The 25,152-nt window shown below is 46.1% G+C and overlaps 1 protein-coding gene across 1 annotated transcript in view; it reads left to right on the top strand.

Moving 5' to 3' along the window:
- LOC309584573 (CBP80/20-dependent translation initiation factor-like) overlaps window positions 1-25,152 on the top strand; it is a gene marked incomplete at its 3' end in the record, with an annotated part of 567,823 nt that overhangs the window by 246,218 nt on the left and 296,453 nt on the right. Inside the window, exon 8 of the mRNA XM_082300660.1 lies at window positions 21,916-21,992. Within this exon, the coding sequence (XP_082156786.1) occupies window positions 21,916-21,992 (77 nt within the window). The remainder of the gene's footprint in view (window positions 1-21,915; window positions 21,993-25,152) is intronic.

Here is a 25,152-nt window from a genome sequence, read left to right as displayed (position 1 = left end):
TCGATGAAGGGTCTGATGTTCTTAGCTGGAATCCAATGAGGACTGGTATCTGTGGAAACACAAGCATAACCCCTTCCCCATGTAATGAGGGGAAATAGATCTATGATTTTCCCACTTTCTGGGTCTTTTACAAGGACTCGTGCTTTCTGCCCTGTGTCTGATGACGTTTCCTTAGAAGTGGAAACGTGTTTTATTATAGGGGGAACCTTGCTATCACCATAGCAATTTAAAAAATTAAAAACATACAGTGCCTTGTGTAGCCTTTCCATTGGTGTGTACCCCTGCATTCCCCCTTCTGTTGTGCTAGAAGATGCTTAAGTGTTGAATGAGCATGTTCAATAATAGCTTGTCCTGTGGGGGAGTGAGGGATGCTGGTAATATGAGAGATTCCCCATAGTGTGAAAAAGGAGGAAAGTCATTGAGAAGTGTAAGCAGGACCATTATCAGTTTTAATCTGCTGGGGAATCCCTAAAGCTGCAAAAGCTGCCATAAAATGGCGGCAAACCTTTGGCAGTTTCTCCTGTGAGACATGATGCAAAAAATGCACCTGAGAAGGTGTCAATAGATGAGTGAACATATTTGAGGCGGCCAAATTCAGGATAGTGAGTGACATCAGTTTGCCATACCTGGAGGCTTTGTAGGCCATGTGGGTTAATTCCCACAAAATTATGACACTGACAATCAGGGTGAGCAGCAATGATGTCTTTCACTTGTTGGCGCTTTAAAGCAAATGCGCGACAAAGGGCTGTAGCATTCTGGTGAAAAAAGGAATGGCTAAGTTTGGCTTGTGCAAAACAATCGGGAAGTACCTGAACAGGTAAGGTAAGCAAATCAGATTGTCGGTTTCCTTCTGCTATAAAACCAGGTAAAGTTGTGTGAGAGTGAACATGAATAACAAAATAAGGATGTTGTCTGGTGTCTAAAAGGGAAATTAATTGTTGCTGTAGAGGGATTCCTTGTGGAATATAGGATACCCCAGGAGAGCTTGGGCATCCCAGGGCTGTTGCAGAAGTACCCCTGACAGGGCCTCAGGCTGAAAACAGGCTTTCAAGGCACCTGCTAGCTGGCAGCCTTGAACAGCCTTGGGAAAAGGTATACACTGGTCAGCTCCCCTGCTGCTTAGAGGCTTTCTCATGGGAAAGGGGCGTGAACTTTGGAAAAAGTATAACTTGGTGTAACCGAACAATAAAAGGGGAGCACGATGCTCAAATCGTATCGGTGTTCGTATTGTGACTCTGGCTGGATTCCCCTGCTCCCGGGACCCCCCCCTGCTACAGTTGCAACCACTGAAAAAGATCAACATTAGAAACTTCTCTCAAAACAGCTCTTTCAAGAATACCTGCAACATAAGCAGAATCTGTTACCAAATTGTCTTGGGGTGACTTTATGATGTGTATCCCATATCGCTGCCGTATGCCCAGGAATTAATTTTGTGCCTTTCTATGCCTTTAAGCTGAGCCTGAGAGGGGGAAGGAAAAACTGAGCAAATCTTCTTCAGAGCAGTTTGTAGCTTGTTCAAGGTCACACAGAGATAGAGAGGACTGCGTTCAGCTGCGGCAGGAGAGCAAGAGCGGAGGGAAGCACCCGGCTTGCTTTCTTTCTAGCCAGCTTTTGGCCAGTTTTTCAGCTCCTTTTCCTCCGGAGTGTTGAACTTTTGTTTCCTGGGACTTCGTTTTTTTTCCCCTCTTCTCTGATGGACAGTTTCAACGTCAGAATACATTGGGAGGACCTTCCACCTAGGCCTTGGCCCTCGAGGTGGGCCCACCACCCCGTCCCAGCTCCAAGGAGGGGGAGAGAGATAGACTACGGAAGGACTCTGAAATTTTCCCAGGTTTTCTCTCTACAGCTAGAGGTTTCATTATTTAGCATTAGTATTTTTTTTCCCTGAGTATTTGTTAAATAAATAGTTTTTATCTCTTTCACTTTCCTTCAAGGAAAAAGTTTTTTTTCCTGAACCTGGTGGAGGAGTGGTGGTTTGTAACCTGCCTTCTCTCAGAGGATATATTTCTAAATTTGGCCAAACCAGCACACAAATTTAAAGGTGTGGGCCATTTTTGAAAAGCACGAACAACTGCAGCTGATTCCACATTTGTGAGGACCCAGAAACTACAGTCACATTGGAGGCCCATGTACCAGTCTTATCATCCCTCCAAACTAAAACAGATTTGTGGGATCATCCAGAACCATCAGTAAATACTGTAAGAGCTTTTAAAGGAGTTTCACTGCGCTTGGGTATTTAAAGAATATTAAAATTAGTAGTTAACAATTTATGAGGTGGTGAATGGAGGGTAATCTGACCTGAAAAATCAGCAAGTGCAGACTAGAAAGGTCCTGATGTCTGCAAAAGCCAATCCAGATAAACAGTCGTTATAGGTACACAAATTTGTTTAAAATCACGACCTGCCAACATTTGCAATCTCTGACGTGCCTTAATGATAAGCTGTGCAAACATTTCATGTTGAATAACAATTGTCTTTGTCATCTGATGAGGTAAAAAAATCCATTCAATGATAAGCAGGAGGTCAGCTATATTAGGATCCCATTGGTACAACAAGGCATGTGGCTGTCATGAAGGGTTTAAAAGAATCAGTGAAAATGGAAGATCAGGTGCCCATCGTGACATTTGCCTGTGGGCAATGGCATCTGCTACCTTTTGCAAGGCCAATTGTGCTTCATGATTCAAATGTCTTGGGGAAGACAAATCAGGCTCTCCTTTTAATAATGCAAAAAGGGGAGCTAGATCTGAATTTGTGATTCCCAGTAAGGGCATTACCCAATTAATAACTTCTAATAATTTCTATGCTTCATGTCATGTAGAAATTTTGTTTTGAATTTGTAATTGCTGTGGCTGTACAGTTTGGGATCTGTAGAGGAATTCCTTGTGGAACAGGAGCATAGGATACCCCAGGAGAGCTTGGGCATCCCAGGGCTGTTGCAGAAGTACCCCTGACGAGGCCTCAGGCTGAAGATAGGCTTTCAAGGCACCTGCTAGCTGGCAGCCTTGAACAGCCTTGGGAAAAGGTATACACTGGTCAGCTCCCCTGCTGCTTAGAGGCTTTCTCATGGGAAAGGGGCCTGAACTTTGAAAAAGTATAACTTGGTGTAACCGAACAATAAAAGGGGAGCACGATGCTCAAATTGTATCGGTGTTCGTATTGTGACTCTGGCTGGATTCCCCTGCACCCGGGACCCCCCCCCCCCCGCAAAAGGGATCTAATACGCCAACCTAGATATTGCCACGGGGGCATTTGTTGAATCTTATCCTGGCCTATTTGCAATCCTGCACATTTTAGACCCTCTGTGGTAAGGGCCGAGGTTTCTTTCATGTCTTCTTGTTTTTCAGCTGCAATGAGAATATCATCCATATAGTGATATAGTAACACATGAGGCTTTGCCTGTCGTACTGGGCTAAGGGCCCATGCAACAAACCACTGACAAATTGTAGGGCTGTTTTTCATCCCTTGGGGTAAAACCACCCAGTGGTATCTTTGCAAAGGCTCTTGCATATTCAAGCTGGGCACAGAAAAGGCAAATCTCGGTGCATCCTCTGGGTGCAGAGGAATTGTAAAAAAGCAGTCTTTTAAATCGATGATTGTCAAGTGCCAATCTCAAGGAATCATAGTAGGTGATGGGAGTCCCAGCTGCAGGGCTCCCGTGTCTTCCATGACTGCATCTATTTTTCTGAGATCATGAAGCAAACACCACTTACCACTCTTTTTCTGAATGACAAATACAGGAGAATTCCAAGAACTTGTGGAGGGGACAATACGTCCTGCTTGTAGTTGTTCTTTAACTAAATTTTGTAAAGCACACAATTTTTCAGTTTTCAAGGGCCACTGAGGAACCCCAATTAGGTCGTTAGTTTTCCAGACCACCTTTAGGACAGTGTGCTATTCAGTGGCCTCTACAAAAAGTCAGATCCGATCCTGACTCCCACTTGAGAAAGCATGTCACGGGCCCATAACACCATGGGAATTTGCAAAACAAAAGGCTTGATGGTAGCAATATGTCCATCAGGACCCACAATTTGAATGAAATCTTTACTTTGGAAGCTGGTACTGTTCCCCTCAATACCAGTGAGTGCTTGGGGGACTGCAGTAAGTGGCCACGTATGGGGCCACTTAGCTTGTGAAATGACTGTAACATCAGGTCCCGTATCAATAATACCTGTGAGCGTGACATGCTGTCCCTGCCGGGACAGTTTACACTTACAAGTGGGATGTTGTAGTTAACTGCTGAGCCCAAAAGATTTGAGGTGCTCCTGTGGATCCAAAGCCCTCCTCCCCCCTCTGTTTTTGCACTGTGTTAGTAGGCATTGATGCTGTAAAAAATATTAACTGAGCAATTTTGGACCCTTGGGGTACAGTAAATGGGGGAAAGGGAGTCCAGACCATGATTTTGATTTCTCCTAGAAAGTCTGCATCAATCACACCTGGAAGTACAAACAGTCCCATTAAAGTAGTTGAAGAGCACTCCAAAAGCAAAGCACTCCGTCCTTGTCCTAAAGGTCCGTTGACCCCTGTGGGGATCAGATGGATGGAGGAGTCTAAAATAGTTACTGTAAATACGGTGATGAGATCCAAGCCGGCGCTACCAGAAGTGTCTGGTTGCAAGGCTGAAACACTCCTGCTGCTGCTGAGGGGGTCGGCTGAGGGATTTGTGTCTGCTGTCAGGGCCGACTCCCGCTCTGTTTCCTGGAATTGGTTTGCAGTCAATATCATATTTAGAGCGGCACTGATTAGCAAAATGCCCCCCCTTTTCAGCAGCGTGGGCAAATTCCAGGTTTTTTGGACTTTGCTCCCTTTGAGGCATAGCAGTCTTTCTTAAGGTGACCCGGCTTTCCACAGCCGAAACAAGTCTGTCCCGTGGGACCAGGAGCCGCCTTAAGAGCAGCAAAGGCAGCAGCCATGGCTTCATATTTGTGTTCAACCGTTCCTATACGATTGCAAGCTTCAACCATTTCTACAATTATGGGGATTTAAAGTGGCCTTAAGACCTTCTGGCAGTCTGAATTCGCATTCTCAACCTCCAATTTTAAAAGAATAACTTCGCAGGCCTCCTGATGGGCTACCTGTCTCTCTAATGCCTGTCGCAATCGGTCTATGAACTGCATGTAACTCTTTCGGCCCCTGGGTTATGGATGTAAAAGACTTTTGCGGCTTGCTAACATCGGGGACTTTCATGAAAGCACGATATGCATCATCTTTAATATAATTTAGGGCTTTGCACAAGATATCCCATGCTTAGGTTTCTGGTGCAGTGTGGAAGGTATCTTTTCAGCTTTATACCTGCTAGCACTTGTATTTTAATGCCTTAGAAAGCCTCGAGCAGCCTTGAGAGGTAGCACGGGCGATCTAGCGGCGTGGTGGGTAAAGCAGCGGAGCCAGTGGTAGGAAGCGGCTCGGCGGGCAAAGCTGCAGAGCTGCAGCTAAAGTCAGCAATAGCAGTAGCCGACTTTTCCCCGGCAGTCTCTTGAGCTTTAAGGGTCTCTAAAATTGCTCTCCAAACAGGTAACAATTCAGCTACTAATTTGTCACCTTTAATTGCTTTGTCCCAAAGTTTCACCCCCACTTCATCCCACAGTTCCGCTGTAAAGGCTGTGTCCCAGGGACTTAACCCTCTAACGTGTGATTGCGCCCAGCGCAAAATCAGCTTTGAGAGAGGGAGAAGCAACCGACTTCCCTTGCTTCTCCAAACATTTAGACATAAGTTCATAACCATGCCTCTCTTCTGAGGACATATTACTGCCCATGTTCCCCACAGCTCACCTTCAAAACCTGAAGGGATTGATCGGCCGAATTCCCACTTCCTTTCAGTGGCACTTCGAGTTCTGTGGGGCGTCTCCACCGGCTGCCAGATAGGCAGCTTGTCGTACTCCTCACATGGGGTACACCATTTGTGGAGATTAACAAGGCACGGACTCTGCTGGGTGTTGCATGCAAAGCCAGTTTATTATACAAGTTGTTGAGCTTGGATCAGTTACCCTTCCTTTTTGGACCAGGGTAAGAGAGCAGAGGAGGCTGCTGTTCTGCTAAGTTCTTTATTTCATAGTCTCATAGCTTTCTTGAAGGCAGAGTTCGAAGGGGGTTACATGATAAAGTCAAGCAGCAGCAGCAAACAGCAGGCAGAAAACAGCTTCTTCTAATTTTAGTTTCTTCTATTTGCTCTATATTTTTCTTACAGAAGTGTGGATTATATTTGTTAATTGACCAATAAGATTAACACACGATTCTAGTTTTCCTTTTCTTAACCTTTCCTGGTCTAATTCTAACAGTCCTAAGTCTTACACAAGTGTTACATAGGTATTACACAGATTTGCATATACAGATTCTATCAGCTCTTATTGTTTATGTGAACACTATCTAAAAAATGTGAACACTATCTAAAAAATGTGAACAGAATAGTTCTATCTATATTTTGTCTAAATTAAAGAATTCTGTGAAAAGGTAACACTGCTGCAGTAAGAATTGTGTTTAAGGTCTCTGCTGCACCTTTTCAATGTTTAAGGCACTTAGCATATGTTTCTACTAAAAGTTAAAAATCTATACTTCTTTTTCACTTTGGTGTGGCTTCATGTATCTCAGCTTGTGCAAAGGTTTTAATTCAACCCCTGTGCTTTGGCTTCCCTCTGGGCCTGAGTCCAGAGAAGCTTTCACTCCAACACAAGTGTCTTGGTTTGAAAGACAGATGTCTGCCAAGGAAGGCAGGAGCCTCCCTTGAAATGAAAAATGCAACCCCCTTCTCTCCGAATTATTATAATTTTGAAATTAAGGGGCTTTCAGGCAAAGATATGAGGAATAGGAATAACAGTTCTTTACTAATATATATATATATATGCATAACAAGGCAAACAAACAACAATAGCTATGGCAGTAACAGCAAACAGATTCAGGAACCCAGTGCCAGCCTTCTTGGCTGTCAGGCCCTTTCCCCTTGGGTGCAGTTACTGTCGCAGCCGGCAGGGGCGCTGGCGGCTCCCAGTGAGAAGGGCAGGTGCGATGGTTTCCCCGCGGCTGCAGGGGGCGCTCCGGAGCGAGCTCGGGGAGCACACAGTAATGGCGCCTTGGGATCCCGGGAGAGGATGGACGAAAGGCTTCACAATCCCCCTGGGCAGCCTATCCCGGTGCCCAGCCGAACCCTTGGGAACAGCAGGCTGGAACAGCAGGGACGAGCACAAATCCCTGGTGGCAGACGAGATGTATCGAACTCTGGAGCTGCAGCAGGAACCCCGGGAGGTCTCAGCAGGCAGGGCGAGCATGGCTACAGTGTAGCAAAGGCTCAAAGCAACGACAGGGGCAGGGCAGCAGCAGCCCGGCTCTCAGCAGGGCAGGGAAAGGCAGTTTTGGGAATCCTGGGGTTTCTCCCTGAGGCACCCGAGCAGATGGTGAAAAGGTCCCTCTTTTAGTAAGATGAGGTGTTAGGGTCCCAGTGTAACAGCTGCTCCAGCGAGCAGGCTCCACTCATGGTAGAAGGAAGGCAGCCGAAAAGCAGAAGCCTGCAGCGCTGATGAATGTCCTCCACAACGATGGCAGCCTCTCTGCCTCCAAACGCTGAGAACACCAGGTCCCTAGGGGCTGCAGCCAACCCCCTTTTTTCCAGTTCAAATCTCACGGCATCCCCCCACCTTACACGAGAAAACCCCAGGTGAAAGAGTGTAGCCAGTTGGACCCCTCCCTCTGTGGCCAGGTCTTTTGTTTTCTCCCAAGCAGCCAGCAATTTGTCACTCCATCAACATATATGGGGAAAATTCCTCAAGAGAAAAAGAAAACAGAAGGAGAACTCCCAAACCCCCAACAACAAGTTACCAGCATTTTATAGTTTTCTACCTCTGGGTAGTTCCATAGGCTCAAGCCCCCCTGCCCTATTCCCATAGCAACACTATCAAGTCCTTGCAGATTCCCTCTTGCAACAGCAGTGTCCTGGCTAATCATCCTTTTGTGCTAGAGGCTCAGGCCATGTCGTCCTGTTCGTCCCGTATCTTGCCTCTTGTTCTTGCACTTGGGCTTTGTTTTGTCTCTGCTTCTTATTCTTGCCTTGAGTTTTTATCTGTCCCATGGCTTTCGAGGCACCAAGGCTAGAAGATCTGCACAGCTATCAGCTTTCATTGCTCTCTGGCCTCTGTCAATAGGTCACATTAAAAATCATTGGGGAGGTCCCTGTTGTGCCTGCATGTCTCTTTCTTGTGACACTGTCCACCACAATGGCACAATGGGGAGTTGTTGAGGGTGGATGGTGAATGAAGGGTTCTCCTGCCATCTTATCTGCCCACTTCATCTCGGCTGGAGAGGCATGATCACATGGCACATTGAGGTGTAAAAATGGGGGGTGGTAGGACAAGAGATGGGGAAAACAAGGCTTGGTAATGTGAAAAATGCAAAGGAAAAGTATACTTTAAAGAAATGTGAGGTCCCAGAGGGACTGAAATAGTTCAAGTTACAAATATTCCCATAGCAACCTCATAACACTAAGTCCCAGCTAAAGCAATCCCTCCCTCATCCCCAAACTAGCACAAGACAAGGAAAATGTAGGAAAAGCTTTTCAGAGCAGCACAGTCCTTTCTCAGGATGAGCTTGGGTTACCTGGATGGACCAAAAACCAAATAGCAGGTGTGGTGCCTACTGGTCGCAAGTAATGTGGTTGGTATTTATTCCAAATATTATCTGGAAAAGGCTCTCTTTTACAGGGAAAAGCAAAGCCAGGTCATCAACACTATTTATTTCAATGATTCTTTAAATATTCTGCATTTAAGGACTCACAGCAATGGTGTGGTTATATCTATATTTACTGGATAAATATATTTATTTATGGATTGGATGCTTTATTGCTGACAACAAGGTTTGGTTTTAAGCCTGACCAGGGTAGAGGAAATACATACAAATAAACAATAAACCTAAACAACACTAAAATAACATCAGTTAATTAGAATTAATTCCACTCACAAAATATTGTTCCCATTTTGCTATAACATGGGGAAAAAACTCCATTTCCTAAGTCAGCTTGTAGCTGATTTTGGATTTGCAGATTCTTGTAACAAAAGGGGATTTCTTTTGTCTATTATTTATAGTCTTCCTATGGCACCATGCATCTGTGTCAGTGTGTCTGTAGCACCCTGTTTCAATGGAGCCACATTTCCATCCTGTCCCCATCTTGGTGGGTTAGCTGGGGCTTGCTTGCACTGGTTGGGCTTTTCTTCCTGCTGGTCCTTGTTGCACTGATATGCAGGTGTGTGTTTGCAGAGGCAGTTCCCCCTAGGAGACTTTGTCCTGGATTTTAAAGTTTTATTATCTCTGAATTATGTATAATTCAGGAGCTTAGGGGTCAAGAGTTAAAAATAGATCCCAAAAAACTCACTGTCAGTAATCAGCAGAAAGCATTGAGGAAGGTTCACATTATGTTTCACTTGGGATGTTTTGCTTAATTATTCTAATGCTTTAATTGCATTTGCATCCTTCACCCCACAGAGGGAGTTTCATACTGGGTTTTTCTGCCATTCTGTGTGTCTTTCATGTTGTACCGGTTTGGCCAAATTTAGAAATATATCCTCTGAGAGAAGATACAACCACCCCTCCCCCACCAGGTTCGGGGAAAATAAATTTTCCTCGAAGGAAAGTGAAAGAGAGAAAAACTATTTAACAAACACACGGGAAAAGGAAAATAATGCTAAATAATAAAAACTCTCGCTGTGGAGAAAAAACCTGGGAAAGTGTTGGAGTCCTCCCTTTGGTCTCCTCGGAGCTGGGGCTTGGGTCAGGGCCAGGCCCTCTGCGCTCGGTGGAAAGTCCTCCCGATGTGTTCCAATATTGAAGCAGTCCAGTGGAAAAGGGAGAAAATCTGAAATTCCAGGAAAGGAAAAAAAAATTCAACTCTCAGTCTCTCTCCAGAGAAAAAGAAGCTGAACAACTGGCCAAAAAACTGACTCGGGCAGCAGTCAGCCGGGTGCTTCCTCCCTCCCCTGCCGCAGCTATCTCCATGTGACCTTGAACAAGCTGCAAGCTGCTTTGAAAAAGTTTTGCTCAGTTTTCCCTTCCTCCTCTCAGGCTCAGTTTAGAGGCATAGAAAGGCACAAAGTTAATTTCTGGGCATAGGGCAGCAACATGGGATACACATCATAAAGTCACCCCAAGACACATGTCATCCCAGAGCTGGCTGCAGAGGGATGAGGTGGGAGAGCTTAGCTGCAACCAAGTATTTAATGCCATTTTAAATGCTGTCTTCCCTCTCTCTGGGTGTCTGCTCTCTTCTAGGAGCCAATAGCAAATGCCAAGGAGAGGCAGTGGAAAGATAAGGGTCTAAATGATACTTCTTCAGGTCTGAGACTGCATGTGTAGAGTCTGTAATTAATTAAAACACCCACAGTTTTATAAGAGGGGATGTATAGACCAGCATTAACACTCAGCAAGTGGGAATCCAAGAGGTTGCATCTCTGGGGCATTGTGGGAGGGTAGAGCCCTATAGGGAATAGTGCCAGTGTTTTTAATTATAACTAAAGAGTAGTTTTTAGCTATGAGTCCTGATCATCATCACAGCCATCTCCTCTCTGTGCTCCCACCCTTTTTTTGGAAAAAGTCTCCTCCAAAGTGCTCATCACCAAGGCATGCATGCTTATTATGGATTGAATGAGTTTTAGACAAGCCCTGCCTTAGGCTCAGATTTTTGGCAGCAGATCTACTCAGGTGACCTGCATCTAAATTGCTCTGGCTCACAAGTTCTTAAAAATGGCAAATCAGGTCTATTATAAAATGAGTTATTTATTGAATAGACAGGAGATTAACAGACAAAATGCCTTAAACATTTCAGGGAATGTGCAGAAGATTTCTGCTTTGTAAAAGTTTGGTGTAGCTTTTATAGTTTTATAGCGCAGAGTTTGGTGCTTGAGGCATGAGCTCTGGTGTGCCCCAGGTCAGAGACAGTTCATCTGCGTTACCTCCACGGTCGTTGAAGCGGCTTCAGAGTCAGGAAAAGAGCTGCTTGCTGGGCTAGCTAGCTGGCTTCTTTGCAGAGGGAACATGGCAGGAGCTGATGATGTCGGCTCACATTAGCTCGGAGACAAAGGAAGAGAGAGGCTGTTCTGGTCTGGCTTCTAACAGGTTTATTGTTAGAAGTTTCACAACCCGAACAAGCTGGAATCTGATGAGATGGGATGGGATGGAATGTGATGGGATGATGATGGGATGGCTCGCCAGAACCTTGTCCTCAGTTTTATAGGGAATTTGAAAACCCCGGTGAAAAGGGAAAAAAACCAATGAGTTACAAGCCAGGGGGAGGATACAATGTAACAAGAACCATTGGGGTAAACCGAGAGGCGGGGGTTATAACAGAGAACCAATGAATGACCCAGTAACCGAGAATTTTCCCGAACCGGGGGAAGTGGCTTGTACCCGGGCACCGCCCGGGGGGGATGTGTCTTAGGCTTCTGAGCCACCCCCTGAGTCTGACTCTTTGGGGAACTCGATCCAGGGGAGGAGCTGGGATTGATTGGCATCACGCTGCCCCAGCCCCGCAGGGGGCTGGGTCACACCAACAGTTTTATAGTTTGCAAGGTGAAGTGTCTGTCAGTCATAAATTCAAGGCTTATCTCCCTTCAATCTGCTCTCAAGGCAAGATGTTTATTGTCAGCTGGGAACAACTCCTCCATGGCGCCAGAGATAACTCACTGCTTGGGTTATCTCACCAATTAGCAGATTCATGTGAGGGGGAAGATGCCCTGAGTTATTGCACCAGCTGATAGACAGAACAGATAAGCTCTTCTGTGGCAGAGGGTGATAAGACTGATCAATAGTTAACTCATGTTGATGCCTTTTCCTCGTCTTAAAATCAAGAGTCATACATGGTTAGAAGGGGAAAAGGGATTTTACCTTGGTATTTATTTTAAGGATCCTTAGGTGCACACGTCCAGGTCAAATGCACTGAAATGCACACCGCAAAATGCCCCCCCCCCCCCCCCCCAAAGATCGGGTATAACATTATAGGTTTTACTAATTAGCATATCTATCAAAGATTCCCCAATGAGAGGCTCGAGTGAGCCCCCCTCCCCAAGGAACCTTCCCCTGGATGATTCTATCTTAGTTTCTTAGTTTACAGAATGTGCTCTGGAGAGGACCTTGGGGTCTGGGGCACACTGATCCCTAGCTATGAAGCTTCTAAAATGTTTAGTCTCTCAGCTTGACAAACAAGTCCAAGAATGTAGGCAAAAAGCACTAAGAATACAGAAGTTGTAAAAAAGGTATAACAGGGGTATAAAAGAAAAGGCAAAAAATCTTCATGGCATCAATGTAAGCAGAGTTAACTATTGGGACACAGCAAATGTTTATCACAAAACCTAAGAAGCAGGATTCACCTTAATCTTGTCAACATAAGAGGAACAAGAATTTACTTGAGACCAACACAGAAACTGCTGAATCATCCTACAAAGGACTACACATGCCCCAGAAAGAAAGATGAAAAGTGTGTTGTGATGAAGACTACTGATCTTCATCAGAAAGATCCCCGAGGAAAAAGAGGAGCCTTCCTCAGTGAGACCACCAGGACACACCACACATGTGTGACACATATGCTAATGGTATTAATGACTTCCGAGAACTAATTTGTATAACCACTCTCATCCCAAGGAATGTGATGATGTTGGGGTTTTAGGAGATCTCCTGTTTTTTTTCTGTTAAAGGAATTTTCCCCATATGTGTTCCTAAGGGGACAAATTGCTGGGTACTTCAGAAAAACAAAAGACCTAGCCATTGGAGTGGAGTGCATCTGGCTACTCTTTTGTTTCACCTGGGTGTGTGGACAGTCAGTTCCCGGAGTTTGGACGGAGAGAGAGGCTACTCCTTCGGCTGCTTTTCCTTCTGCCAGAGAAACTCCAGGATCCAAAGCCTACCTTCCCTGCCCCGCTGGGAGACAGGCCTGTCTTGGGGTGACTTTATGATGTCGCTGCCCTATGCCCAGAAATTAACTTTGTGCCTTTCTATGCCTCTAAATTGAGCCTGAGAGGGGGAAGGAAAAACTGAGCAAAACTTTTTCAAAGCAGCTTGCAGCTTGTTCAAGGTCACACAGAGATAGCAGGTTTTTCCCCAGCTGCGGCAGGGGAGGGAGGAGGCACCCGGCTTGCAGCTTTCCAGTCAGTTTTTGGCCAGTTGTTTCAGCTTTTTTTTTCTCCGGAGAGAGACTGAGAGTTGAACTTTGTTTTTCCTTCCCTGGAATTCCGGATTTTCTCCCGTTTCTACTGGACTGCTTCAACCTCAGAGCACATCAGGAGGACTCCGAGGAGACCAAAGGGAGGACTCTAACACTTTCCCAGGTTTTTTCTCCACACTGAGAGATTTTATTATTTTGCATTATTTTCCTTTTCCAGTGTGTTGGTTAAATAAATACTTTTATCTCCTTCACTTTCCTTTGAGGAAAATTTATTTTTCCCCAACCTGGTGGGGGAGGGGTGGTTGTGCCTTCTCTCAGAGGATATATTTCTAAATTTGGCCAAACCGGAACAGGGCCGTGGCCGCCCTGCCCGCGCCGTTGCTTCGAGCCGTGCTCGACCTGCCCAGACCTCCAGGGGGTTCCCACCGCAGCTCCGCAGTTTGGATACATCTTGTCTGCCCCCCGGGATTTTTGCTCATCCCTGCTGTTCCAGCCTGCCGTTCCAGCCTGCTGTTCCTGAGGATCCGGCCGGACACTGGGATCGGCTGCCCAGGGGTTTGTGAAGCCTTTGTTCCATCCTTCCCCGCAATCCCAGCCCACCAGTGCCACGTGCTCCCCGAGCTCGCTCCGGAGCGCCCTCTGCAGCCGCGGGGAAACCATCGCACCTGCCCTTCTCACCGGGAGCCGCCAGCGCCCCTGCCGGCTGCGACCGGAATTGCACCCGAGGGGAAAGGGCCTGACAGCCGAGAAGGCTGGCAGTGGGTTTGTGATTGTTTGCTGTTACTGCCATAGTTGCTGTTGTTTGTTTGACTGGTTATACACATATAGATATATAATAGTAAAGAACTGTTATTCCTATTTCCCATATCTTTGCCTAAAAGCCCCTTGATTTCAAAATTATAATAACTCGGAGGGAAGGGGGTTGCATTTTTCATTTCAAGGGAGGTGTTGGAGAATGGTTTGAGGGTCAGGGACATGGATTATTGATAAAGGGTGCAAATCAATAACAGAACTGTAGAAGCAAAAGCCTGCACAAGAAAATGCCTCCATGAGAAAATGCCTGTGTGAGAAACCGGCCTGAGAACCAAAAGGGAGTTTTAAGGAGGTACAGTCCTGTGCTGATAAGATATACTGACCATGAGAAGGGAGGAAGATCTTTAATCTCTCAAGTCAAAACATAAATAATAGAAGCTTGCCAAATGTAGTCTTTTATTTCACCCAATTATGTAGAAGTAAGAATGCGCTTTTGTAAGTTTAAACTAATTAAAGAACTGATAAGCGTGTACTTTCACACTATATAAGTGCCTCTGTATTGCTAATAAACGAAGCTTGCTTTATCAATCACTTCGATTGTCTGCATGTCTTCCCCCACCCGAAGTCAGCATTTGGCGCCCGAACAGGGACTGGGACTTTGTTTTCTTGACTAGGCAGGAGACCGAAGAGGCACCGATAAGCAGCAATCGGAGGGCAGAAGATCAGTAGCTGCAGGCAAGCGTCTGATCCGTGCCTGGACTGACCTACAGAGGGGTCCGCCGTTACAGCTGACAAGGGCAAACCTGAGAAAAGGCTGAAAAATTCCTGTCTACAGGGACAGCGGTAAGACGCAGATTGCAGTAGGATGCAGATATGGAAACAGAGGTGGCCCTTGATTTATTTTTACGCTTTTTAGAAAAGCGGGGAGTTAAGAAGTAAACCTTTGTAATGAACTAGCTGATCCAAGATCGTTCAAAAAGAAAGCTAAAGAACCAAAAGCACTCGGATTAACCTGGAGAGCAGTAATTGGCACTCTCGCAGAGATGAAAACAGAGGACAGTGGCCGCGGCCGCCATAGAGGCTTTAGAGAGTGGCAGCTCCAGGTGTAGCAGCTCCGAGAAAGGAACAGACGGGGGTCTTACAGAGCGGCGGCTGGAGACCAGGGCGGAGTCCAGGGTAGCACAGTTCGTAGGGCTGGCCGCAAGAAAACCGATTAAAGGCACAGCAGCACCCATCCGCTCACTGCAGGAGTTGCTGAACTCAGCAGGGCAGGAAGTTACCCTTCCGACGTCTGAGAATGAAATGGCCACGAATGTGGAAGCAGAGCCGCCCGACCCAGGGGGCGGGGCACAGGCGGGCCAAGGTGACACAGGCAGTCCTGGTGCCCGGCTGAAACCGGCAGAGCAGACATGCAGTCCTAACTCCCGGCCAAAAGCGGCAGAGCGCAACCCCCCTCTGCCGAGCAACAAAGTAACGTCCGGCTGCGAAGCGGCTTCTGCGGTTTCGTCGCCTGCAGAGCCAGAGCCAGCCAGGGCTGCCGGGGGTCAGCCCCAAGAGGGGGAGAAGCACCAAGAAATGATGCAAGAAGTAATCAAGAAGCTTGCTGACTTATCTACAAGAAGCATCCTGCAGTTTATCTTTACAGCAGATGTCCTGCATCCGAATGATTGCATCAGCATTGCACAACTGCTGTTAACCCCTTCACAGTTCCTGCTCTGGGAACGAACGTGGAAACAGCTAGCACAACAAGAAGCTAGAAAACATCAAGGTGACACACAAGGCCCACTGTATGCACTCCAAACTGACATGCTAACTGGGAGCGAAGCTTACGGGGCAACAGTAACACAGCTGACCATGGCCGTAGTCATTCATCAGTTGTCACAGACTCTTGCCCACAAAGCCTTGTTGTCAGTACCTGAAAAGAAGAAGTCTCCCTCGTATGCAGCAGTCCGACAGGGGCTGTCAGAACCATATAGTCAGTTCATCGACTGTCAGCAGCCTTAAAGGATCTCTCTGAAGAGCTCCAAGAGCAAATGTTCCAAACACTTGCCTTTGAAAATGCTAATAGGCAAACTAAGACAATTTTTGCCACACTGCCCTAAGGAGCAGATGTAGACGAGATGCTCGTACATGCTACCCGTGCAGAACAGTCATCTAAAACGGCTGCCTTTACTGCAACACTGCAGAATGTCCTGCAACAACAGGAACAAGTCATCACCGCAGCACTGACCAGAGGGGTGCCCAGCAAGTGGTGCCATGCTATGCATACAGGACCCCGAAGTGAGAAGGCACAGTCTGCATCAGCTCCTGAGGAAAGTGACTCCACTACTTCAACAGCTGGAACTCTGAGACCTCCATCCCGAGAAACCTTGGGAGAGGCTGCAGACGTGGCTGACTGAGGGGGCTGAGAACTTGCCAGATCCACCACTCTCCGTAGCAGAAGAAATAGCGAGACCCTGGGGCGAATGTAACAGCTGCCCTAGGTGGTTGCTAGTGACTTGTGGTGGGTGTTTTAAAGAGGTACAGTCCTGTGCTGATAAGATATACTGACCATGAGAAGGGAGAAAGATTTTTGATCTCTCAAGTCAAAACATAAATAATAGAAGCTTGCCAAATGTAGTCTTTTATTTCATCCAATTATGTAGAAGTAAGAATGCACTTTTGTAAGTTTAAACTAATTAAAGAACTGATAAGCGTGTACTTTCACACTATATAAGTGCCTCTGTATTGCCAAAAAACGAAGCTTGCTTTATCAATCACACTGATTGTCTGCATGTCTTCCCCCGCCAAAGTCAGCAGGGAGGCTCCTGCCTTCCTTAGCAGACACCTGTCTTTCAAACCAAGACAGATGACTATTCATGAATTTTACCCATAATATTGTGTTGTAGGAAGTGCCGTGTGTGTGTGTTTGGAGGAGTGATCCCCCACGCACCCGGCGCTGAATAAAGCAAATACCCACTTCTCTGACTCTGTTTCTGAAGTGTCTCCTGGCCCAGTTTGGGGCGATTCAAGGGGAATGTCGTGCCACAGTGCTGTAGCTATGCATTCTGCTTTTGCTGGTGATGTATGGTTAATGGTGTGCTCTCCAAAGATGCAGTTAATTGGAGAATCATCCAAACTGGGACATCTCCCAAGAAACGATTTCCTATGCCTCCTCTTTGAGGCATGTTGCACCATGCCATGATTCATCGGGCAAGCACATCCTCCTGTCAAGGTGCCACAGAGCATCCCTCCTCTGCCATGGAACTTGTCAGATCAGTGGTGGAAAAACCAGAGGAGCTTTGCTCCTTTTCCAACTACTGGGTGGTTGGAAACTAAGTCCTTTTTGCCAATCCTATAGTTTAATTTAGCTTTGGCTCCAATGACTGAGGTTGAAGAAAGCATCCTTGGAGGTTTCCAGGACTCGTGTGTGCTGTGTTGTGGGTGAGAAGTGATGAGAAAGCCACAACTGTGATGTGCTGTACGGATTTACCCCTTTTATCTTGGGTGAGGAGTATTTTGTAAAATTGTTGCACTTTTTATTCCATTGATGTTAAGCACCGACTGATTCCTTATTCAGAAGCTACTCTTATTATAAGCACCTTCCAGGAAAAATTAATAGCTTGCAATTTGAAGAAAGAGATTTTTCACTTACATTTTAACAGAGAAGAAATAATTTCCAGGTGACTTCCTGACATTGTTTGGTATTCTTCAATGGTCTCCAAAGCAAGTCAAGAATTTGGGTTGTGCCCGGCTCTCTCCTTTCAAGAAGTAAAAAATTCCCCTCGTGTAAGAAAGGAGAGTAGATGGCAGGTCAGTGTCATGAGAATCCCTGGAAGGGGAAAAGGCAGTAGCAAGTGGCCTCCAAGGAGATGGCTCTGCTGGAAGTGCCCACAAGACTTGTATGTTGATAAATCATAGAATGATTTGAGTTGGAAGGGACCTTAAAGATCATCTAGTTAAAACCCCCTGCAATGGAGGCCTTGGATGGGTAGAGGTGATGGGGATGCTGCCAGTGAGGAGATAGTGGTGCCTTTGCCATGTTTTTCATGTGCAATGGACTGGCTGAGATGGCTGTAATGAGTATTGGCACGTTCAATCCCATAGACATCACAAGTGTGGAACTGGCAAATAAATATATCAGCAGCTCTGTGCTGTCCGGGATTTTCCTGCCATGGATAATCCATCTGATAGGCAGATGAAAGCCTTATCGCAGGGTGTTTCAAATCACGGGGTTGGTTTCTGCAGATCATTTCTTTTTATGTTCCCTCTATCCTCAGTATTTCTGTTGTTGTCTTTGCACAGGCAGATGGGGAGTCTTCTGGGCTGCCGTGAACCCGACCCCACCTCACCCTTCCTGCCTTGCCAGAAAATAAAACCCACCCTGAACTTTCTGTGCAGTAAAATCAAGCAAAACTCCCAGCACCTACTGAAGGCCTAATAACCTGTTCATTCAGTTCAGGCCTTCTGCAAATATTTGTTTAAGATAAGCGAGGGTGGAGATGTTTCTTGAGGGCACAAAATGTTCTTGAGATAAAACTCCTGCAGACTGATCCTGCAATATGGCCTAATTTTTCTTTTCCTTCTCTCATCATCCCAGCATTGCTTTTTTTCCATCAGTCCAGTTGCTTTTCTCAACATTTTGTTCACTCTCAGGGTTTCAGTGTTGCTGTTTCCTATTCAGGCATCTTCACCTGCTTGACCATCACAGGCTGGGAGTGTTTCTGCTGCATGGGGAGCATCTCTGGAAGAGGCTGAATTAGTGGGTATGAGTGAAGACAGTCACTTTGTGGGGTGAGGTTTCAGATCTGAAAGTCAGGCTGTGTTAGACATGAAGACCATGGGGATGAAGCAATGGACCCCAAGCTCTCACAGCCCCTCAAGTCTTTGTGAAACACCCATAATTTCAGACACCCCTGGCAACAGTTGCTCTTGGAAGTGTAGAAGTGGGGGAGAAGGAGGGAGGGTGCAGGTTGGTGCCAAATAGGACCATCTCTTTTGTAAGGCAGTTGTTTTCAGAGGCTGAAGGAGTTTCTGGGATTTTCTATCTGAGTGGTTACAGAAGGACCAGCAGCAGCAAAAAAACCTTCTGCCTTTCTGCTTACTTCCTTGTGATTTGAGAGTATTGGTTGATGAGAGGCTAGACATGAGGTGACAGCCCCCTTCTACTCCACTCTCATGAGACTCCACTTGGAGTACTGCATCCAGCTTTAGGGCCCCTAACATGATAAGAAGGATGTGGACCTGCTGGAGCAAGTCCAGAGGAAGGTTCAAAGATGCTCAGAAGGCTGGATCACCTCTGCTATGGAGACAGGCTGAGAGAGTTGGGGTTGTTCAGCCTGGAGAAGACAAGGCTCTGGGGAGATCTTAGACCACCTTCCAATACCTAAAGGGGCTACAAGAGAGCTGGAGAGGGACTTTGGACAAGGGCATGGAATGTTAGGACAAGGGGCAATGGCTTCAAACTGACAGAGGGCAGGTTTCGATTAGATATGAAGAAGAAATTCATCCCTGTGAGGGTGGTGAGGCACTGGCACATGTTGCCCAGAGAAGCTGTGGCTGCCCCATCCCTGGAAGTGTTCAAGGCCAGGTTGGATGGGGCTTTGAGCAACCTGGTCTAGTGGAAGATGTCCCTGCCCATGGCAGGGGGCTGGAACTAGATGATCTTGAAAGGTTCCTTCTAACCCAAACCATTCTACGATTCTGTCATTCTGTCATTTACTGTCACCAGTAAAAGAGGCAAAGCTGGTGCCTTCCTTTAACTTCTTCAGCTGATGATGATGCAGAGGAGGCATGAGAAAAATAATAACAAAGCTCCTGCTTGTAGCAGGATAGCTCTAAAACTAACCATTTCCCTTCTCTGGTCCTCCCCCTCTGCCTTGTGTCCATGCCAGGCCAGTACCCCACAGCTTTGGTGGGAAGGCTCAGGAGAGGGATGTTGCTGGGGAGAGGCAGGTATCAGTGTGGGAAGAGGTGGAGGCTCTTGGTTGCTGCAGATTGCCAACGAAATATTGAAAGCTTTTTATTTGTTCTTTCATTAAACTTTGATGTAAATTTGTCTGGGGCAACAGAGAGGCAGTTGACAGCTTTCTGCATTCCTTCAGTCAAGTGGACAGGGTTGAGGGCTGGATAGACACCTTCATTAGGAAGGTAAAGCTCAAAAAGTGTGCACATGGGCTTCAAACTTGCTTCCCTTTACTGTCTTTTTGCAACAATTCCGGTAGATGACAGATTTCCCTTGGCATATGCTAGCTGCCCATATGACAGTCACCTAAGCTTCACAGTCATATCACCTTCCCTTCTTCAAGAGCTGAATATGCACATCACAACATAGCTTATATCTAGGGGTCTGGCCCAGAAAGCAGACCAGGCCCAAACACCCCTTCTTTTCCAGAGCTATTGGCCTTTTATTGTTAGAGTGCAGATGATTATGATTTAAACTTGAATGTATATGCATTAGAAGTCCCATGGGCTTCTCAGGTTCTACTCCAAACTTCCCACCATGTAAACCACAGAATGTTTAGCTCAACAACTGAAAATTACCCCAATAGCAATCCTTCCTGAGACCATGGTCTCCTTGTTCTTCGCTTTTCCCACACCCCTTGCTTCCAGAACTAGCAGCACTGAAATGTTGGTTTGTTATGTTCTCCTCCAGCCACCTGTGAATAAATATCAAAGTAAAACCTATGTGGGAAAGAGACCTGTCTCGGTTTCGAGACAAATTTCAGGAGAAAACACCCTGGAATTAATGTTTTCTCTAAAGAGAAGGGGTCCAATAATCCTTTTTTGCCAATAAGAAAAATGAATACCAGGGGTGAAAGTGGAAAAAAACCCCTGTTTATTAACAAAAAAATAAGGGTGCCCGCAAGACACAGAAAAAAAAAAAAAAAGAAAAAGAAATTGCATAAATCCTAGATATTTAAATTGTGGAACCTTACCCCCTCCCCGAAACCCAGTAACAGCCTTCTCTTGGCTGCAAGTGCTTTCCCCTTTGGTGTAGTTATGGTCGCAGCTGGCAGGGGCGCTGGTGGCTCCCCAGCCGGGCAGGGCGGGTGCGATGATTCCCCCGCGGCTGCAGGAGGCGCTGTGGCGAGAGGCCAGCCATCTCTCTCACATGGGTAAATGGCCGACGCAGCTGGCGGAAGAGATGGAAAAGGGGTTTCCTTTACAAATTCACAGGGAGAGCCAATCCTGGTGCCTCCTCTGGATAGCAAAAGGAGCTGTAGCAGGAACCTCAGGAGAAGCAAGCTGGAACAGCAGGACCTCCCGGCAGGCAGGGGGTGAAAAGCTACAGTGTAGCACAAACCCGGAGCAATGGCAGAGGTACCGCGGGTTTGGGCAGCAGCAGCCCGGCTCCCAAACACAGTAGGGAAAAGGCTCCCTGGGACTTATCACTGGCGCTGGCTGGTCCTTAGGGTCCGGGCTGTGCGGAGGAAGGGGGCCAGCCCCCCGGCGGGAAAAACGAGGGTGTTCCCGGGTCCTGGCAGGGCATGCACTGGCTCTGGGCTTCCCGACAGCAAAGCAGCAAAAGAAGCCAAGCCAGCAAGCTCAGTCACAGTGCCGGATTAAAAAAAAACCAAACCAAAAAAAAAAAAAAAAAAAAACCCAACCAAAAATAAGCAGGCAGAATCCACAGAAACAGCAGAAATTTGTACAGCTGGGTTTTAGATAAATATACAAATGAAGCAGCCCAGTGAAAGTGGGTGGTTTAGGTGCACCAGTGTCAGCAGTGTCATGTGAAGTGGGTGAATTCCCTGTCAGTGGTGTGTATTGGGATCCATCCATCCATGGCCCAGCTATTTGCCCCATGTGGTTTCTCCCATACAGAAATTGCAGATAACTTCATCTGCTCATTGCAACAGCCCTGAGAGTGTACAAATCTGTGGATTTTCAGTCCTGCTTCAATAGGGTCTGAGATGTTGTAAGGATGTTTGGATGGCAACTGTTTCTTTTATCACACTCGCATGTTGATTGTACAGCTCTCTCTCTGACCCCTTCCATATTGATGCCTCCTGTCTCTTGAAGCTGATCATTGCTTTTCCCTCTGTTTTACAGGGCTACCATTCATTGCCTCATGAAGCTGAAATTGCACACACCAAAAAACTGTTCAGAAGGAGGAGAAACGACCGGAGGTAGATGAAACCTCTAATTTTTTTTTTAAATCTACTCTTCTTTGTTGCACATCTTCTCCCACTCTCATGTAGTGTCTTTGGACAATACTGCTCTTTAGCAGCTGCCAGCATTGGGTTACTGCATAAACCCTTATTGGAACACTAATGTCTTGAAAATACAGTCTGTCCATCCCCTTGGTTTGTCTGGGTTATGTCCTATATTGTTCCAGAAGTATCTTAAGGACCTTCTCTTCTCTTTATACTTATTCCAGCATAGCCAGATCCTCCCAGTTATATTAGAAGAGACAGTTGGCAAGGTATTACCTTGTAAAAGCTTTGAGTCCTTGGGACTTGCTTCCCCTCTGTCTCTTGAAAAGCAAAATTTGCTGACATTCAGGATGCCTACAAAGTGGACATGGTTTGGTTGAGAGGGGGTTGCAGTGAACCTCAGATGCCTGTCTGCTAAATAGGCAGCTGAGTTCCTGTGGCATTGGTGATTTCAATTCCTTGAGTTAATTTAATTGGGTCAATTGGATATTTAATTGTGTAAATTGAAAATTTAATTATTCAAGGGCATATAGAGTCCTTGATAGGAGTCATGACTATGGTTAAATGTGAAAATAAGCGGGAAATAAGGGAGTTAGTTGTACATGCAGCTTTATTTCTGCAGATGTGTTCTGCTGTGGCTGAGACAACCATTTTTAAAACTAGGAGTTTTCAAGGTTAATGTGATTGAACAGGAGAAAAAGTGGCCAATTTTTTTCTCCTAGAATGAGCTGAAATCTGTGTTTGAACTGTGATGCCTCACAGGGAAGATTTTCAGAGAAGTCCTACAGACACCTGTAACAGTAGTTGGAGTGTATCCTCAAATCTCCCCATTGCTTCTCGACTCATGAACAGCCATGATGTAGCTAATTCTGTGTGTGGTTTGGTTTTCCTGAATTTTACCAAGTGACCAAAAAAAAAAAAAAAACTGCTGAAAAGAGTTTGCTCAGGCATCCTAGAAACATTCTTTTGTGGTCTGGGCAGTTCTTCAGCAGTAAATTCTATTTCTCTCCTCTTTGGGGCTCCATCCTTTTTTCTGTATGCAATTTAAAAGCCAATTTAGTCTTGTGATTTAGGAAAAAAAAGGTCTTGTTTCAGCTGGGTTGCAGCCCTGTGATCACCAAAACATGGTTAAAACCAAGCTGAAGTCTGATTGTGTTAGAAGATCAAGCTGGGTGGGCTTCCTCACAGTACTGGGCTGGACTCTCCAAGAAATTGCAGTGGAGTTGGAGGATTCTGCTTCTGTGCCAGTTCACTGATATACCGCAGGCCTAGGCCCTAGGGTATATCACTGTGTCTTGCAGCCGTAGGGAGGAGGAGGAGAGAAGATCCAGCAGGCAGGAATTGTGCGGCAAGATTGATTCATTTAATTATTTTACAAACTCTTTTATAGACATTTTTTCTTCATAGTCTAATTGAACAAAGGATCAGCCACCCCTTGGGGGTGATTGGCTAAAATCCTAAAACATCCATTGTCAAAATATTTTCTACTATATTATAAACAAGACTTTTCAAGGTTGCAGGTGGCTTGGTTGTTTACATTCCCTGCTACCTCTTCTGTGAGAGAGAAAAGTCTCTCACGGACTTAGAAAATAGCAAGAAAATCCTTGCTAGCAGCATTTTTGTATCTACAATTCCCCCTTTTTGTTTTATAAGATAACAATTCTACTATGTATTAATCCTAAATAGAAATTTACATCAGTTATTAATTCTAAATATGTCCTTAAGGCTTTAACTATCTGACTCCATAACAAGAAATTTAAAGTTCAGTCTCTGCTTGTTGAAGGACCATCCGCCTGATGGCTGACATCCTGGTCATCATCAGAAGAGTCATTAGGCTGATGATCTACATTCTGGTCGCCATTTGGATGGTTGGCGTTCTGGTCATCATTTGGAGGTCACCTGTTCTGCCTCTGGTGCCGCAGGTCAGGGTGAACACATTTTGCAGATAGCCACCGTACCCCAGTATCTGTGGAAATGCAAGCATACCCATGACCCCAAACGATAAGCTCGTGAGGGCCTTCCCACTGGTTAGTAAGTAAATTCTGTACCCAGACTTTTGCCCGGGGCAGTTGTGTCTCGCCTGAAGACTGTAATGAGAGAAAATGATTTAAAATAACAGGATTATTTGAATTTTGTGGTACTGTAAGGTGATTGATTGTATACAAAGATTTTTCTAGTCGGCTCTGTGGGGTTTCTCCATGCATTCCCCTTTTCTGTTTGTCCAAACCACGCTTCAAAGTACCATGAGCGCGTTCGACAATGGCTTGACCAGTAGGAGAATGTGGGGTACTGAAGGTATGGTCTACACCCCATAGGTGTAAGAACTGCCGCGTCTTCTCCGAGGCGTAGGCAGGACCATTATCGGTTTTCACAGAAGCTGGCACGCCCAGGACTGAGAAAGCCAATTTCCAATGGGCAATGACATCATGGCCCTTCTCTCCAGTGTGAGCAGTAGCCCACATAGCTGAGGAGAAAGTGTCAATAGACACGTGCACATATTTCAGCCGACCAAATTCTGGGATGTGAGTGACATCCGTTTGCCAAATCTGCAAGGCTTTTAGCCCTCTGGGGTTTACCCCCGCTGGCAAAGGCGCAGCGAGTCCGCGACAGCACAAGCACTGACAATGTCGCGCGCTTCGGTTGGCGTTAAATGAAGCTGCTTCTGCAGGGTATGTGCACTTTGATGGAAGAAACCGTGCAATGCCTTGGCTTGTGCAATTTTGTCAGGCTGAGGCCCTACCCACGCAGGGTTGGCCAGCATGTCAGCCCTGGCATTGCCTTCTGTTAGAAAACCTGGTAAATTGGTGTGGCTTCGAATGTGCAGAATGTAATACGGATGCACTCGAGCCTAAATTGCAGACCATAAGGTTTGCAACAGTGAAAACAGAGCCACATTTTTCACCTCCTTCAGAAGTGAACAATCCAAGCCTTGGGTTATATCTGCTACATAAGCAGAGTCAGTAACCAAATTCAAAGGTTCCTGTGAGAATCGCAGGAAAGCCATGGTAACAGCCCTTAATTCAACTAACTGAGCAGAGCCTGACTCGTGTTCCTTCAGCACCTGTCATTCTGATCCCTCCTTCCAGGTAACGATGGCTTTCCCAGTTTTCCCAGAACCATCCGTAAAGATGGT

This window comes from Coloeus monedula (genome assembly GCF_965178545.1).
Source record: "Coloeus monedula genome assembly, chromosome: W".
Classification (NCBI taxonomy): Eukaryota; Metazoa; Chordata; class Aves; order Passeriformes; family Corvidae; genus Coloeus; species Coloeus monedula.
Note: the sequence above shows the minus strand (reverse complement) of the source record. Positions and strands in the feature narration are given on the sequence as shown.